At 34.5% G+C, this 16,748-nt stretch overlaps 1 protein-coding gene across 5 annotated transcripts in view; it reads left to right on the forward strand.

Annotated features, from left to right (window-relative positions):
• The first annotated feature begins 3,440 nt into the window (after positions 1–3,440).
• The window catches only part of LOC110463762 (location of vulva defective 1-like), a 30,399-nt gene continuing 17,091 nt past the window's right edge, over positions 3,441–16,748 (forward strand). For 3 of the 5 annotated variants that reach the window (XM_021518608.1, XM_021518610.1, XM_021518611.1), the window contains exons 1-9: positions 3,441–3,550; positions 5,775–6,247; positions 9,770–9,997; positions 10,391–10,486; positions 10,795–10,861; positions 11,771–11,948; positions 13,634–13,785; positions 14,310–14,399; positions 14,913–15,056. In XM_021518608.1, coding sequence (XP_021374283.1) covers positions 3,529–3,550; positions 5,775–6,247; positions 9,770–9,997; positions 10,391–10,486; positions 10,795–10,861; positions 11,771–11,948; positions 13,634–13,785; positions 14,310–14,399; positions 14,913–15,056 — 1,450 coding nt within the window. In that variant the 5' untranslated portion in view covers positions 3,441–3,528. The remainder of the gene's footprint in view (positions 3,551–5,774; positions 6,248–9,769; positions 9,998–10,390; positions 10,487–10,794; positions 10,862–11,770; positions 11,949–13,633; positions 13,786–14,309; positions 14,400–14,912; positions 15,057–16,748) is intronic. The other 2 variants (XM_021518612.1, XM_021518609.1) reach the window with 2 other exon arrangements.

Below are 16,748 nucleotides of genomic sequence, written 5' to 3' on the forward strand. Positions count from 1 at the left end.
TGGCTTTAAGCACAGAATCTGAGTTGGAGCATGAGAACGGTGTCATGAATACGAGACCTGGTCATCAATCTTTGTCAAACTTCTAAATGCTGATCTGTGTGATAGCTTCATTTACGGTGGTGGTCGATATCAACCGACAAACTATATACAAAGTACTAAAGTAAACAGATACTAAACTAAGATCTGTACAGTAGCTGGATTACTTTTTCGATGAGCAAAGATATGAAACGTTTACACACAATATTTATTGTTTTCTTAGTTGGTTTCTCCCCCTGAAAAGAATTTCAACTGCACAGAAATGTCCAGTGTATTACTGAAACACCATGCAAACGTATTGAGATAGTCAGTGTCATCATTACAACCACTCGAATGAGTATCTATTCAACGATACACTGCATTCGGCCAAAGCATACTTTCACCTTAAAGTTACACTATTTAATGTTATAATAGAAATTCTATATCATCTACTTCAGTGTATTGTAATGAGAGTACATAGTTTGTCATCTAGTGTACTGCACAATCAAAACTCTTAAATTAAGTATGGCGCAGTTTGTTATTTTTGTAATATGTACACTTACAGACTTCATCTACTTTCGTATACTGTATCATGACCGTCGACCAGGAGGATTCCAGCAAACCTCATCCAACAGGTAAGTTCTTAGATTGGCCACCAACTCCTAACCATTTGTGTCGTCAAATGGCTGAAAGAGGTTTGCAGATGTTTGTCACAACTTCCCGGCAACTTTCTGCCAAGCATTTCCTTTTGTGCTGCCGAATGGTTGACAGAGGTTTGCAGATGTGCCGAGTGCAAGATTGTCACAGTCCGTCAGAAGTTTTGACGGGCTTTCCTTTGTAACATCATAATATATAACGCCGTCGTTTGATTGTAGAGTCATAATAAAACGTCGTCGTCTGATTGTGACGTCATAATAGTAAAAGTCACTAATATAAGTGCACTATGTGTGCTCGTCCGTCTGCATCATACAGAAGTGATTGGTTATTTTCCTCTCGCACCTTCTTACCGTAAAAATAGGTTGAAATGGTGAACCCAATGCATCGCGTCATCATCAAATTGATCACATTACCATGGTAACACTGCATGAAGTGATGACGCGATGGTGACATTTTCAGAATGATAGCGCGTTAGATAAGCTACATGTACATTGTAGGTAGGTATAAAGTCTACTTGACTCTTTCATGCCCAGGTGTGAAGGATAGGAAATTTCCATGGCCACCCTGGGGATTTTCAATTGGTGCAAGGCTCGAGTTTAACCCAATTCAAAAGCGACAACCCCTTGGGTGGAATTTCCCTATCCTACACCCCTGAGCAGTAAAGAGTTAATCATTGTCTCATTCCAATCTCCACAATTATCTCAGAAAAAAATGGCGTCGCAGTTTCAGCATCACGTCATCAGAATGTTCCCGATTTCGTTACGTCACGTCATAATTGTTATCCCATTGTGACGTCACACTCTTAAAATTGATGTAAGATAGACATTTCCTACGTCCCTTAATTTCTTACCCGGGACAGTTCTGTCAAATACGCACAGAAATAAGAGAAAGGTTGATCTTTTCCCTAGCAAAAATTGTGAATGATGATGTTAAGTTTGAGTGCAATAAGTGGATAATGTAGATAAGAAAGCAAAATTTATCGACAGCATCAATGTTATCTTCCGGCTCGAGCCGGTGTGTGAGCTGAATGGTTGCTTGTCATTGTGTTGCACGTTTAAAAATTAAGTAGAACTGGAGAACACGCTCAAGTATAAACGGAAATAATAATTCGTACGTGTATATATACTTTCTAGAACCTGTGTAGTGTCGTCATGTCTTAATATTTTAATATGACCACGGAATTAAATTAGATCTGAGTTCGTGACATGATATTTAATTCCATCACATATACAATACATATTTACATATCACACAGGTGTTTGCTTTATGTACGAGACACTTTTTAATTCGGCCACAGTAGATTTAAGTTAGGTGGACAAACACATTTTGAAAATGCTTTAATTAATTGACAAGTGTATATTTTGTTTAGTTGTCGATGTACACACGTTATATATATTGCCACTGATTAAATCCATCCCATATTTACTCTGTCTGTTGAACAAACAAACAAACAAATACATATCACGGTGTCCCCTTCCCAATTTTATCCTAATATGCACAATTGGGTGTAGACTGCAGGTTATACGTATATTTTTAGTATTAATTCACTTGACCTCACATATTCAAGATGAATTAGTTAGTATAATTAACCTTCGGTTACAAACTAACCGAGGGGATATGCAATTACAATAGCATTTTTTTTAAGTAAGTTATGTTTGTTTGTGTTTTTATTGTATTATTGTCTCATGCTGATTTTTTTTTTTTTATCTCTGTTATTGTTGTGATATGTTAATTATCATGTTCCTGTCTTGATAAAGGGGCAGATCGCCCTGAAAAATTGAAATATTTCTTTGCCTGCACTGTCGTTATTACTTCTTTGCTGATAGATAGATATTATATATATTAGGTCTCATAAGTAATAGCGACAGTATGATCCAATATTGGCACTGGATCCGAACAAACAAATGTATTGGTTGAATGCGTATTACTTTCGAAAACCATTCGAGCCTATATATCATATATATATACATACTTATGTCATACTATGGAACGCCAAATTAACATATATTCAATTAGTTGTACCTACCTTCAATTAATTGAAGATAGGTACAATTAATTGAAGACATGTTCAATTCAATTAAAGATATATTCAATTCCGTTGTACTTATCTTTAAATAATTAAAGATAGGTACAATTATTTGAACCTATCTACAATTGAATTGAACTTAGGTACAAATATAACATATCCTTAATTGAATTGAACCCATCTCCATCAAATTTGACCTATTTCAATTAATTTAACCTATCTTCAGTTGAATTGAACCAAGGTACAAATGATTTTTAAAAAAAATTCTATTGAAGATAGGTTCAATTCAATCGGAGACAGATTTGATTCACGGACTTAAATTCCGTGAAGATAGGTTTAATTTAATTGGACATAGGTTCGATTCAATGGGTTTATGTTTAATTCGTCATATTTGAACCAATATTTAATTGAATTATAATTATCTTCAATTGGATTGTATCTATCTTCATTTGAATTGAACCTATCTTCAATAGAAATGTATATTGTAGGTTGTTTTGTCCAGTTTCATCAATAAACGAAAGAGTTTAAATCTTGATGTCTTTCTTATTTTGTGTGCATAAAGAGGAACCAGAGACAGTGTCATATATAAAAAAAAAAACTGATAGACTTTTTATTTATTAGACCCGAACGATCGGGTCCCTATGGGATTATATACCTGCTTATATTAATTAGGTTATTATTCTGAGCAAGGTGCGTGAACAAATTCTGGTTTAGGCCTAGGTAATCTCGGTCATGATCACAATCGATGTCGTTGCAACGCTTGATCGTTAACACTAGGCCTACAACTTTACACTCAAATTACAAGCATGACCTGACGTTAATGCGCATTCATGGCTAAATATCCCGACGAAGGTAATTATTTTACTCAAATATTGCTCACTTAAAACTGTTGTAACACTCCTATGATTTACTGACTGCTGTCTTAGAACCGTGAGACGATGCAATATTACTGTTAACTTTTGCAAGTGTCTTGGGGATATTTGACTTGTCGAGTTCTGACCAGATTCAACTTGCACACACTGACTGCATTGTCTCATGTGTACTGTGTTGTTTGCGTTGCTTGATTGATAAATCCCCAGTATTTATACAATATTGGTCAACAAAGGTATCTTTATGAAGCGTTTAATGTACGTGTATTTATGTTATGTGTGGGGGGAATTCCCAGCAATCCCCAGGGTCAAAGGTTAAGTTTGAGTTATAAACATGGAACTCGACTACTATAAATATGTAATTTGGTTTATAATAGTTCTATAAATAACTACTGCCTTTTATAATCAAACAGTCATATTTTAACTGCTGGCCATATTGAGTGTGGAAGTGTTGATTGAAACCAATATTTATTACTTATATATATCTATCACTGTTAGTGTAGTGCTATGCAATACATAGACATTGCTATAATTAAAGCTGCAATGCAAAACTGGGGTTCAAAGTTTATCATTGTAGCAAAGGCAAGGTCAATTTTCAAATGCTCTGCTAGAAATTGATCCCAACAGTACTACAGATAACTTGTTTATGAATTACCTCCAGCCAAGTCCGTGTGAAAAAAATGTGATTTGTCTTATTATTTGTGGCTCACAATTGCAACTGTTATACCACGTGCACTTCCATGAAAAAAACCTTATTCCTTGAGTCTTCTGGGGTGTAAAATAATGCTGCTTTATTGAGCAAGGTTAAGGATATTATTAACTCATTCACATTATATAGATCTTCATCAGAATACCTATAATATCAGACATTTTCTCAGATGAAGTGACTGCAGGGTAAGTAGTTGTTTTGTACACCTTTGCAACATTCCGTACATTAGGCCAAAAAATAAAAATGTATGTTTCGGGTATCCTATAATATATATAACCTACCCTAGATTTTACTGTAGACCCTAGATATTGCATCACCTACTTGTATCTGAGATTAATTTATTAGCCAGACAAAGTTCACAGCCACTCATTAAAATGTACTTTCTTCCTGTTCTGTGAGTCTGATCTTTTTCTTGACAAATTAACTCCATTGTTATGGTTGGAAATGCATTGCAAAATTTGAAAAACAATATTAATTTGCAAAAAAAAAAATCACATAAAAATAAACAAAAAATATGCCTACCGACCTACCCTATTTTTTTCAGGCATGTTACCGGAAACAAACATTATTTTGGCCTTAGGGTATTTGATATCTTGTTTTGTTTTGGTTTGGAAATCTAAACAGATAATAGCAGCTGGCAGCAATCGACCGACAGAATCGCGGTGAATAATTTAATCCATCCAAAATGGCGATCTGCCTTAGCTTGTTGTCATGCATGATGTCGTTAGATCCTGGCGTCAAACATTACACTACTAATTCTGTCACTTTATTATGCAGCATTATTTGCACTTTATTACTTAAAAAATGTAATTAATTATTTTTTTTATGTGTTTCTCGTTGCATACTTTATATATTTCTTGAGAATGGCAGAAATACTGATATTTTTACTTGTGCTTCGCGTGAAAAAATATTTGTGTTCTGCTATATCGGAGAAATGTACATGGTATTCAATGTGAAACCATTAGATATTCTTGTTTTATTAATAAATGAGAAGGATTTTACAAAATCCTGAAAAATTGAGAATAAATTTGAGGGCTGCAATGATATATATTATGGTACCATGATACTTTCTTGTGTATCGTATCAAATTGTTTTGTTTGCCTGTGTCGCGATACACTAACAGTACTTCAATCAATCAATTTTGATCAAACTCTAAAAAAGTGTACTTATATATTTTTTGAATCCTTCATCAAGATGTGGTCTGGCACTGTGCAGTCATATCAGAAACTGAGAAAGTACTAGAAATTATACGAAAATATTTTTGGATAATATTTACTTTTGAAGTCTATGGCAAAGCTTGATAAAATCCTGGTCTTAACCAGTAAAAAGTTGACCTTTCAAGCAGATGTTTGTATCATGATATGTATCCTATCATTAGCACTGTACCGCGATGCGTATCGTATCGTGAGGTATGCGTATCTTTTCAGCCCGATAAAGTGTCAAATGAAATAGAGTGTCAAACTACACAGAAAATTAAGTCTGTTTTTTTTTCTCTCAGCAGATATTCCTGCCTTGGTGAATGGAATAGGGACACCGATCACACAATCTACAACAAATACAGAGGTCAGAGACATACCAATCCCTAGTAGTATAAATAGTAATAACATCCCACCGCCGTCCAAGGCAACCCTCACTACTAACACCACAGACGCCACCAATGGGACCACACCCCTTCCAGTCTCAAATTCTACAGATGCTCCCAATAATGGGACCACACACTCTCCAGAGTCCGATACTGCAAATGTCACAAACATGGTTACATCCCCTCCTGTCTCTGACGTTACAAATGTAACCAACGGGAGTATACCCATTCCAGCCTCTAATCCTACAGATGTCGTCACCGGGGCCACGCCTTCTTCAACATCTGGTAACTCGTTGCCGCCTGTAGCCTCCACGTCGGTGTCGTCCGTGGACGTGATTACTATTGAGTCAAGCCCAGTGAGGATAAAAACTGAGGTCATTGATGAAGAGGTATACATTTATTTTGAAGTCAAATTTATTTTCGGCTTTGCTTGATTTCACAAACTATCTACAAATGTGCATTGTATGTACAGAAATTGACATGATTTGCTTCAGTGCGGACATTCTGTCACTAACTTGCCTTCTAATGCCCGTTACGCTCTTATCTGTCTGTGGCCAGCTTCTGTATAGTTAACCAGCTGTGCTTTAGTTGGTTCTTCATTTTGAATGTCATAAGTGCATATGCACACTCTTTCTAAGGATACCATTTTGCCAGTTTATTTTTTAGTTGCATGTGAAGCTAAGGAGACATAAGGGATCTTTCAGTTAGCTTCGGCTGCATAAATGGTTTCCTGCTTAAGTTCTATTTTTAACAGAAATCTGAAAATCAGCATAGCTGTCGGTGGCCATCTTGGATTTCAATAAAAGTCGCATTGTTTCTGTGAAATAACTCTTGAAAGAATGCTTTGATTTTCATGAAACTTTCTACATATACCGATAGTTTTAATTACATATACCCACTTAAGGTTGATTTTTGACCCAGATCTGAAAATTAACTTGGCTGACAGTGACAGTGGTCATCTTGGATTTTATGAAGAATAACTTGGTTTCTGTGAACTAACCCTGGAAAAAATGCTGGTAATATTAAAGCTTAAAAATAATAAACGTAATATTCTCTTGGCTGTTTTGAAATGCTTCCTCTACAAATTGTTTTTATTTTCTAGTTTGATCTTTTGCATTATTCAATCTCTATCCTTAAATGCATTTATATATTAAAACTGATTATAGTGTCCTATGTGCAGCATGAATATGGGAATTAGATATTCATAAACTGGGCTGTTTTAATTTATGCTATAACTAAAATTAAATTTTGCGATATGTCATAGTCTGTAAGCTTTTTTGTCCTAATCATAATTATAAGATTGTTGTGTTTACGGTCCTAGCTTTATGTTTCTCACTTGATGCTATATATATATTTTATACCAAATCATATATATCTCCTTGAGATCGTGACATCAGCATTGCTGTCAAGAGGTCAAAGATCAGATCTCCTTTTTAACCTTCGTCAGGCCATAACTTCTAATTATATAAGAATTGATGGTCATTTTATGGAAATGCCTACCTATCCTTGTATACAGTTATGTTCTTTCAGGTTTAGAGAGGATTTTTTTTTTTAACATCCTATTACCAGCTAAGGTCATTTTAATAACGTGAACCGTTTAGAGCGACAGTCAACACAAAACTTAAAGCATTAAATATTTATTGATTTACCCAATCAGTGATGAAACATATTTGATTGGTTAACAACCATAAACAACCGACCGTGCACACCATGTCGTGTCTGCACAGTGACAGTGCTGTGTCGAGTATGGAAGGTAATAGGATTTTTTGGAATATTTCAGTATTGATTAATGTCAATTTACATCCATTGACATTTTAAACAAGATTTGAAAAAAAAAAAACCTTTTTGTTGCCTGGTAAAATCCAACTGACATGCATATTATATTAGAGGCAGTATTGATTATACTTAGAATATGAAATTAATTATTCCTCAGGATTGTATTTTGTGCTTGTTATATGAATTGGTCCCTATTTCTGACAGTGGAGATTTCTGAGCTCAATAGACATGAGTCAGACCATAAGTTCGAATTCATTATAAATATTTTTGACAGATATTTACAATTCTGAGCTGCTTTAGGTAAATAACATATGTATATATATATATATGTAAATATAAAGCCCCAGACAAAACAAAAAATATTAATGGAGACTGCATATATTTGTGTATATGAAGCCAAGAACAAAACAAAATGGATATTTCATATATTTGTGTATATGAAGACCAAAACAAAATGGACACTCTATATATTTGTGTATATAAAGCCCTGAACAAAACAAAATGGACACTATATATATTTGTGTATATAAAGCCCTTAACAAAACAAAATGGACAATTTATATATTTGTGTATATAAAGCCCTGAACAAAACAAAATGGACACTATATATATTTGTGTATATGAAGACCAAAACAAAATGGACACTTCATATATTTGTGTATATGAAGCCCTGAACTAAACAAAATGTACAGTTCACATATTTGTGTATATGAAGTCCCGAACAAAACAAAATGGACAGTTCACATATTTGTGTATATGAAATCCTGAACAAAATAAAATGGACATTTCATATATTTGTGTATATGAAGCCCTGAACTAAACAAAATGGACTGTTCACATATTTGTGTATATGAAGTCCCGAACAAAACAAAATGGACAGTTCACATATTTGTGTATATGAAATCCTTAACAAAATAAAATGGACATTTCATTTATTTGTGTATATGAAGCCCTGAACTATACAAAATGTACAGTTCACATATTTGTGTATATGAAGTTCCGAACAAAATAAAATGGACACTATATATATTTGTGTATATGAAGACCTGAACTAAACAAAATGGACAGTTCACATATTTGTGTATATGGAGTCCGAACAAAACAAAATGGACTCTTCATATATTTGTGTATATGGAGCCCGAAGAAACAAAATGGACAGTTCACATATTGGTGTACATGAACTTTCGAACAAAATAAAATGGACACTTTATATATTTGTGTATATGAAGACCAAAACAAAATGGACTGTTCACATATTTGTGTATATGAAGCCCTGAACTAAACAAAATGGACTGTTCACATATTTGTGTATATGGAGTCCCGAACAAAACAAAATGGACAGTTCACATATTTGTGTATATGGAGTCCGAACAAAACAAAATGGACTCTTCATATATTTGTGTATATGGAGCCCGAAGAAACAAAATGGACAGTTCACATATTTGTGTACATGAAGTCCGAACAAAACAAAATGGACACTTCACATATTTGTGTATATGAAGCCCTGTAACAGTAAGGAAACAGGAGTCCTAGGATTGGCTGTGAAATGGACTTGTGACAGTGCTTAAAATTAATATCTTGTGCTGTACCCCAGATGTTGGATATTTGCCTGATATTTAAATGGATATTGGATATTTGCCTGATGTTTGAGGTGAAGATTTGGATGGAACGTGTGTGTAATATTATGAGACTTGGATGTGGCCTTAAAGAGTGTCTAGTGGTGATGTATGGATTTTTGAAAAAAGATGAATTTTTGATTTTTGATAACAATTTTCAGGGGTGGTGAATGGAAAAATTCAATTCCAGTTACTTCCTTGAGTGGACAGTTTTTATTTATTCTAAATAATGCTTGACCTTTAATTCTAACAAATCACACGTTTAATGTGTAAGGTAGCATATAACCTTATCTCAAACACAAAGCACAGGTATAATTTGAAAGGTAGCATATAACCTTAACTCAAAAACAAATCACAGGTATAATTTGAAAGGTAGCATATAACCTTAACTCAAACACAAAGCACAGATATAATGTGTAAGGTAGCATATAACCTTAACTCAAACACAAAGCATCAATATACAACCAACTTGTAATACATGTACTTAGATTGTATAAGACACAAATTTTTCTTTTACAGTTTAACACTAATGCGGTGGGTAAGAATCTGATGGAGAACATCGACTGGTTCCTGGATCAGGTAGAAGATGGCTACAAAGAATGTGATGTTCACAAGATGGACATGTTGGAACAGAATCTTGTCTGTCTCACATGTCAGAAGTTCATGTGTGCTCTGTGTCTACGCGACTTCCATGGTGGACACGATATCATCTCCATCTCCAAGCTCCGGGAATGTCGTAATGTCAGGGTCAGTTGATACAAGATTTGGTCGGACGGCAGACATAGATTAGCATGATATTCTTCCAGAGACCGAGATAAGAAATGGGCTAGAAATTATGCCAATTAACCCATTCACCCCTAAAATCACATTTGAACCTTACCAAATCAAAGACTTGGCAAGTCCAGTTTAGATATGTAGGGGTGAATGAGTTGAAATTGAAATAGTCCTTAATATTTCTGACACTTTAATATGTGTTAGTTAAAGCTTTCCTTATCACTATTACTGTGACAAACTTATGAATGAATGGGTTGTATACATATTTACACAGTGTCCTTAGTTGATGAGTGTACACAGTATTCTTAGTTGATGAGTGTATTTTATACTGATGAATCTCAGTGTAGTTTGACTTTTGTTTTACAGAACATATTAGAAGATGATGTGTCGGCACTTCAACTCATGCAGCAAGCTTTTAAAACAGAATTTGATGACAAACAGGAGTTGAAAAAACAAATAGAGGTACTTGTATAATGATTAGGTGAAGACCATTGAGGGTGGTCAAATATTCGCCCAGTCAAATATTCGCCGATTAAATTCATTTTTCGTCTAGAGGAAATTTCGCCCCTTCACATGTAATTACTATATATATGGAATTAACTGTGTACATGTACTAATATTCACTGTCCTGATAAATTCATCGTTATTGGGAAGAGCGAAAAAAGGGGAAAATTAAACTGCAGTGAACATTTCCCGGCATACAAAATATAAGGAATTTTAATTACTGATTAGAAAAAATTTAAAACATGAACTGACATTTCTTTTCCCAGCAATCTGCTGAAACCCTGCTGAAGAATGTGGACACCGCTTTCAACCAGTTGTTGATAATAGTTGAAAGTAGGTAACTTTATTTTTTTCCAATACATATAAGAGCCTCAGTAAATCTACCATCTTTGTTTCCAGTGAATGTTTTCATACAACCTTAGCCCCAGTTTTCTCTTGCCCTGATAATGGACTTAGGCATTTTGACCGATAGATGTCTGGTGCCCACGTCGGACATATATCTGTCAAAATGTCTAAGTCTGGTGTTAGGGCCAGAGGAAACTCAGGCTAATGCAACCTTATCTGACTCCCCTATACCAAGTTGTATGCTAAAGGTGTAAGGACTGAAGCTATATTTCTAAATGACATACTGGTAGATTGTTGACTGTTGCATAAAGACAGAAAGTCCCTATATCAGAACATCAGAGTTCAGCTAATGAGAAGTATAATGTATTCTAAGTCTCATTTTAAAATTAAGTGGTTAATTTCTTTTAAAGATCAGTCTCAAGATTCATTAATATTCCTTGACTTATTTTTTTTCCCATTGAAATGCATTTTAAGAAAAAAGTTTAGTTCAAGAAAATTTATCTTAAATTTATTAAGTAATGCTTTTTTAAGGAAAAAAATAATTTAACAAATGTCCTTAAGGTCTGTAAAATTTGTGCAACTAGCTAGGTCTAATCATTATAATGTATAAATTGCATATAACAGTATATATGATTTCCCCTTTGTACCGTCATTACCCTTTGTATAAAACTTCCCCATAATCACGATCCTCTGAGAGGCTTCCAGGTGTCGACATGTATGCCATCTCACATGATATCTAAATATAACTTCCCAACAGGTCAATTATGGGTTAATAATTAATGTTATCAATGAGATGAAAAATTTCAATCAAAATTACTAATGAAATCTGTTTGGTAACCTTTGTTTCTATGATTCCTTTAAAGCTTAAGGTTACTTTTTATTTTCATTTTTTTGTAGGCAAAAGGAAAGAAATAAAAAAGCACATCTGTGATTTTGAGAAGCAGAATGTGACTGAGCTCTGTAAGGACCTGGAGCGGATCAAAGCTATAGAGCAGTCAGCCACATTAATGATCAGGAGAGTCATGGTCTTTTTCACCAAGTTTGACATATCTGAGGCGAGAATTCTACCGAACACGTAAGATATTTCTTGTGTTTGACCTATATCTGAGACAAGGATCTACCAGAGACATAAGATTCTATCTTGTTTTACATGTCTGAGGCAAGAGTTTTACCTTATAATATATGTATGAGATGTCCCAGATGAGGGTTCATCTATACCTATAAGCTGGTTTTTTTAGGATTGGTGTATGCATATAGTTTGCACCAGAAAATATCAATCCTTCTCCTGTCCAATCCATGTTTGCCCTCTATTAACTTTGTTTTGCTCTGGAGTTTGTGAAAGTATCTTTCTACTATATACATTTTTTGAGATGGAGTTAAAAGTATTCCAGTTTGACCACTGTTCATTACTGAGGAACATTTATACTTACGAGAAATACTGGAACATCAGTGTATCTAGTTCTATCTGCATTGGTAACACAATAACATAGCAGCGTATTCATCGATAATGTTCAGAAATAAAACAGCTCTAAAAATTAATCTGTGTACAGTATAATTTTTTTATGATACAACATATATAAATTATACCATGCATACGCTATAAGGCATATATAATCCTGTTTACGGTATATACATCTTCGCGATCGTTATAAATTATACCATGCATACGCCATACAGCATATATAATCCTGTTTACGGTATATACATCTTCGCAATCATTAATGCTAGCCCTGCCTGTAGACAGTGTACATATAACTGTACATACAGTATATGTGGATAATGTTTAACCCTGAAGGCAGTATATATAAAACTTTAGACAGTATATATAACCCTGTAGGCAGTATATATAATCCTGTAGGCATTATATATAACCCTGAAGGCAGTATATATAACCCTGTATGCAGTATATATAATCCTGTTGGCAGTATATATATATATAACCCTGTAGACAGTATAATATATACTCCAGTATATATATATAACCCTGAAGACAGTATATATAACCCTGTAGACAGTATACATGGCCCTGAACACAGTATATATAACTCTGAATGCAGTATATATAACCCTGTATACAGTATATATAACCATGTAGACAGTATATATTCCTGTAGACAGTATATATAACCATGTAGACAGTATATATAACCCTGTAGACAGTATATATAACCCTGTAGACAGTATATATAACTCTGTACACAGTACATATAATCCTGTATACAGTATATATAACCATGTAGACAGTATATATAACCATGTAGCTTATAGACAGTATATATAAACCTGTAGACAGTATATATAAACCTGAACACAGTATATATAACCCTGTAGACAGTAAACATAGCCCTGTAGACAGTATATATAACCATGTAGACAGTATATATAACCTTGTATACAATATATATAACCATGTAGACAATATATATAACCCTGTAGACAGTATATATAACCCTGTACACAGTATATATAACTCTGTATGCAGTATATATAACCCTGTATACAGTATATATAACCATGTAGACAGTATATATTCCTGTAGACAGTATATATAACCCTGTACACAGTATATATAACCCTGAACACAGTATATATAACTCTGTATGCAGTATATATAACCCTGAAGACAGTATATAATTACTCTATAAACAGTACTTGCCTCTGTAGAAGACTTTGGGATATGTTATACCTACATGTACAGATTTCTGCTATGTCAATTGGTAATGAATTGTTTTAAAAGAGTTGCTTTTTTTACTTCGACAGGCTTTCAGAGATGATATCAAAATGCAGGGAGTTTCGAGTTGATCGCAGACAGGCGGATCACAAAGAAAAGTTCCTGCCAGAAAAGAAATTTTCAAATATTCTACCATCTCTGCTGGCTGTGACGAACATCTGTAAAACTATACACCCTGAAGGTAACTGTGCAATGATAGATAATGTGCAACAGAGCTTTATCGATCCCCTTTTTCAGTCGATGGAATGGATCGATTCTGGATCGAAACAAGGGTCCCATTTTCCCAAATATGTCCCAGATAAATTCCAAATTGATTTCCAAAAAATAACAGGTTTGTCTTTTTGGTTTATTTATCATTTGTAAAAGTATAGCATATCAGACATGTTCAAAGTGAACAATCAATCCAGTAATGCATTTCATCTCTCAATTTCAACATTCAATTTTGCTGATAAACCCTTTCAATATAAAGTAAGCTGAAATTGAAATGATCTATCTGTTTCACTGTTAGTGTTGACCGTATTTTTGGTTACAATCCCATCCTATAGTTTACTAATGAAGCAAATTTTAAACCTAGGAATGTACAAATTAGCTACTGTTGAATTAAGGTAGAAAAAATACTGGAATTTTAACACACAGCATTAAAATATAACATTTCTGCGATATATTATTGCAGCTCTGACTGATAAAGCCTTCTTACGTTTACAGCTACAAAAGTGGTTTGGTCTAAAATCACCCCCGACAGGCGCAATGGAGATTCGGATACACCTTCTAAACATGTGTGTGAGGACACGAAAGGTAGGATAAAACTGCAAATCTCATCAGTCACTTAAGTTTGATGGAAATATTTCCTGAATAATAATGTTACCAATAGTCACGATTTAAAAGTCTTCTCCTTAAGGATGGAGGAAGGAATTTTAACTAAGTTTTAATAAATAAAAAATTTGAACAAAATATGAAAACTTAACTTAAGTATTAATAAATGAGCAATACAGGCTACATAAACCTCCTTCTTGGAAGATACCAGGGGGTTTGGCAGTTAACAATAAGTAATGGTCATGGAATTAGATGGAAATAAAGTTAGATTTTACATGTTACTCCTATTTATTGAATGTATACAGACTAATTTTGGCAGCAATGTTATATTCATTGTACAGTTACTTTGCATATTCAGCATGACATCAAACGTTTCTATTAAAGTAGCGCTGCATACCAAACAATCAATGATGTACAGAGTTACCCCCCTTCTACCACATTCATGAATGTTTTGTCGGAACCAAATGATTAGCAACTGGTGTTTGTTGTCTCCAGACCCCAGTGTATTACTTGCCCACCTGGCCAGTACGCCGGAGAACACTCGCTCCCCGTCCCCCTTTGACACGGATACAACGGAAGAGATGGAGGTCACAATCCCCAAACCAAAGAAGAGTGCGGCTGGTTCTAAACGAAACAGTGGTAAGACTTGTCCCGTGCATGCATTTCACTGACAAGACATGTCCATACTGACAAAGCACTGTCCATATAAAAATGAAAGGGAGATCACTCAATTGACCTGCAAAATACAAAAACGTTAAAAAAGGAAGGTATGCATGGTGTTCTTTCAGCAACAGATCTAGAATGATGTGTTTGCTTTGACCCTTTCACCATAGACCATAATGGACTCATCCATATCAATGCATGGTATAGTCTACTAATGTTACGTAGGGGTGAGAGGGTTAATTAAGTCCAGTCATCAAGAAGTCTTGAAACTTTGTTATGTTAACATCATATTCCATATTTAATTGCTATTATATCTTATATATAGTTCATTCTTGAATTCATTGTTAACATGATCCTTTATAAAATACGGAATCACCAGAGTACATTCACATGACATGCATGCTATTTATTATTTGGCCTGATTCTGTTGACATAATTATTTGCAGAATTTTAACTTGATTTGTTTTGCAACCAATTAGCTAATTTGCTTATGTTTAGAGACAAAAATTAACATACAATGTTTTTGAAAGATAAAATAAGGGAGGGGCCAAAATTGCAGGCACCCACATTGTTGAATCTGTCCTCGGGACGTTTACCAAAGTGGGGAGGGGTGTGAGAGGGGTCTTATTTTGCGGTCAAATACAGTGACACAAATTATAGGTACATTCTGTAATATGTAGCACATCATCGGTACAAGCTCACACTCTTTAAATTATTTTGTAAGAAAAATATCTTGGATCATCTTCATCCATTAAAAATGTATCTCAAACATGATGCATCTTCATTGACCCAATCAGGATGGCTTTACTGGTCATTTTACAGGTGGTAGTTATTCTGGTATTTTAAAATTTGTATCCAGACAGTACAATAAACTTTTACTGATTTAAGGGTGTATGTACTATCTTACTTTTACGTGTATCTCCTTTCAAAAGAGTTAACTCCAAAAAACAAGTTAAAAGAAATCTTTGATGAAGGATAATCTGGACTTTACGATCTGTTCAAAAAACCACATGCTCAACATTATACAAAGTTAACCCATTGGTTATTCCAAATATTTTGAGAAACTTTGCCCCTTTTTTTTAAAGGAGATAACACTTAGATCAAATTTCACACGTATAAAGTGTTAGGTGGCATATACACTAATCATTTAAGGATCCCTGTCCCACTGCACTTCTGTTTTTCCTATATAGAATAACCTCCCCTTAACTTCTGTTTTTTTTCCTATATAGAGTAACCTCCCCTTAACTTCTGTTTTTAGCTCACCTGGCACGAAGTGCCAAGTGAGCTTATGCCGTGGGGCGGCGTCCGTCCGTCCTCGTCCGTCAACTTTTCCTTTAAACAACTTCTTCTGAAGAACGGACAAGCCTAGAGTCATGATATTTGGCTGAAAGCTTCGTTGGTAGGAGCCCTACAAAGTTTGAGAACGAAAATGAACTTGACCTGTTTTCAAGGTCACAGGGGTCAAATATGTCAAAAATTTCAAACGACTTCTTCTAAAGAACTGAAAGGTATAGAATCTTTATATTTGGCTGGTGGCTTCCTGGGATAGAGACCAACAAAGTTTGAGAATGAAAATTAGTTTGACCTACTTTCAAGGTCACAGGGGTCAAATATGTCAAAAACTTCAAACGACTTCTTCTGAAGAATTAAAAGGTATAGAATCTTCAT

Source organism: Mizuhopecten yessoensis, unplaced genomic scaffold, assembly GCF_002113885.1.
Source record: "Mizuhopecten yessoensis strain PY_sf001 unplaced genomic scaffold, ASM211388v2 scaffold10925, whole genome shotgun sequence".
Taxonomy (NCBI): Eukaryota; Metazoa; Mollusca; class Bivalvia; order Pectinida; family Pectinidae; genus Mizuhopecten; species Mizuhopecten yessoensis.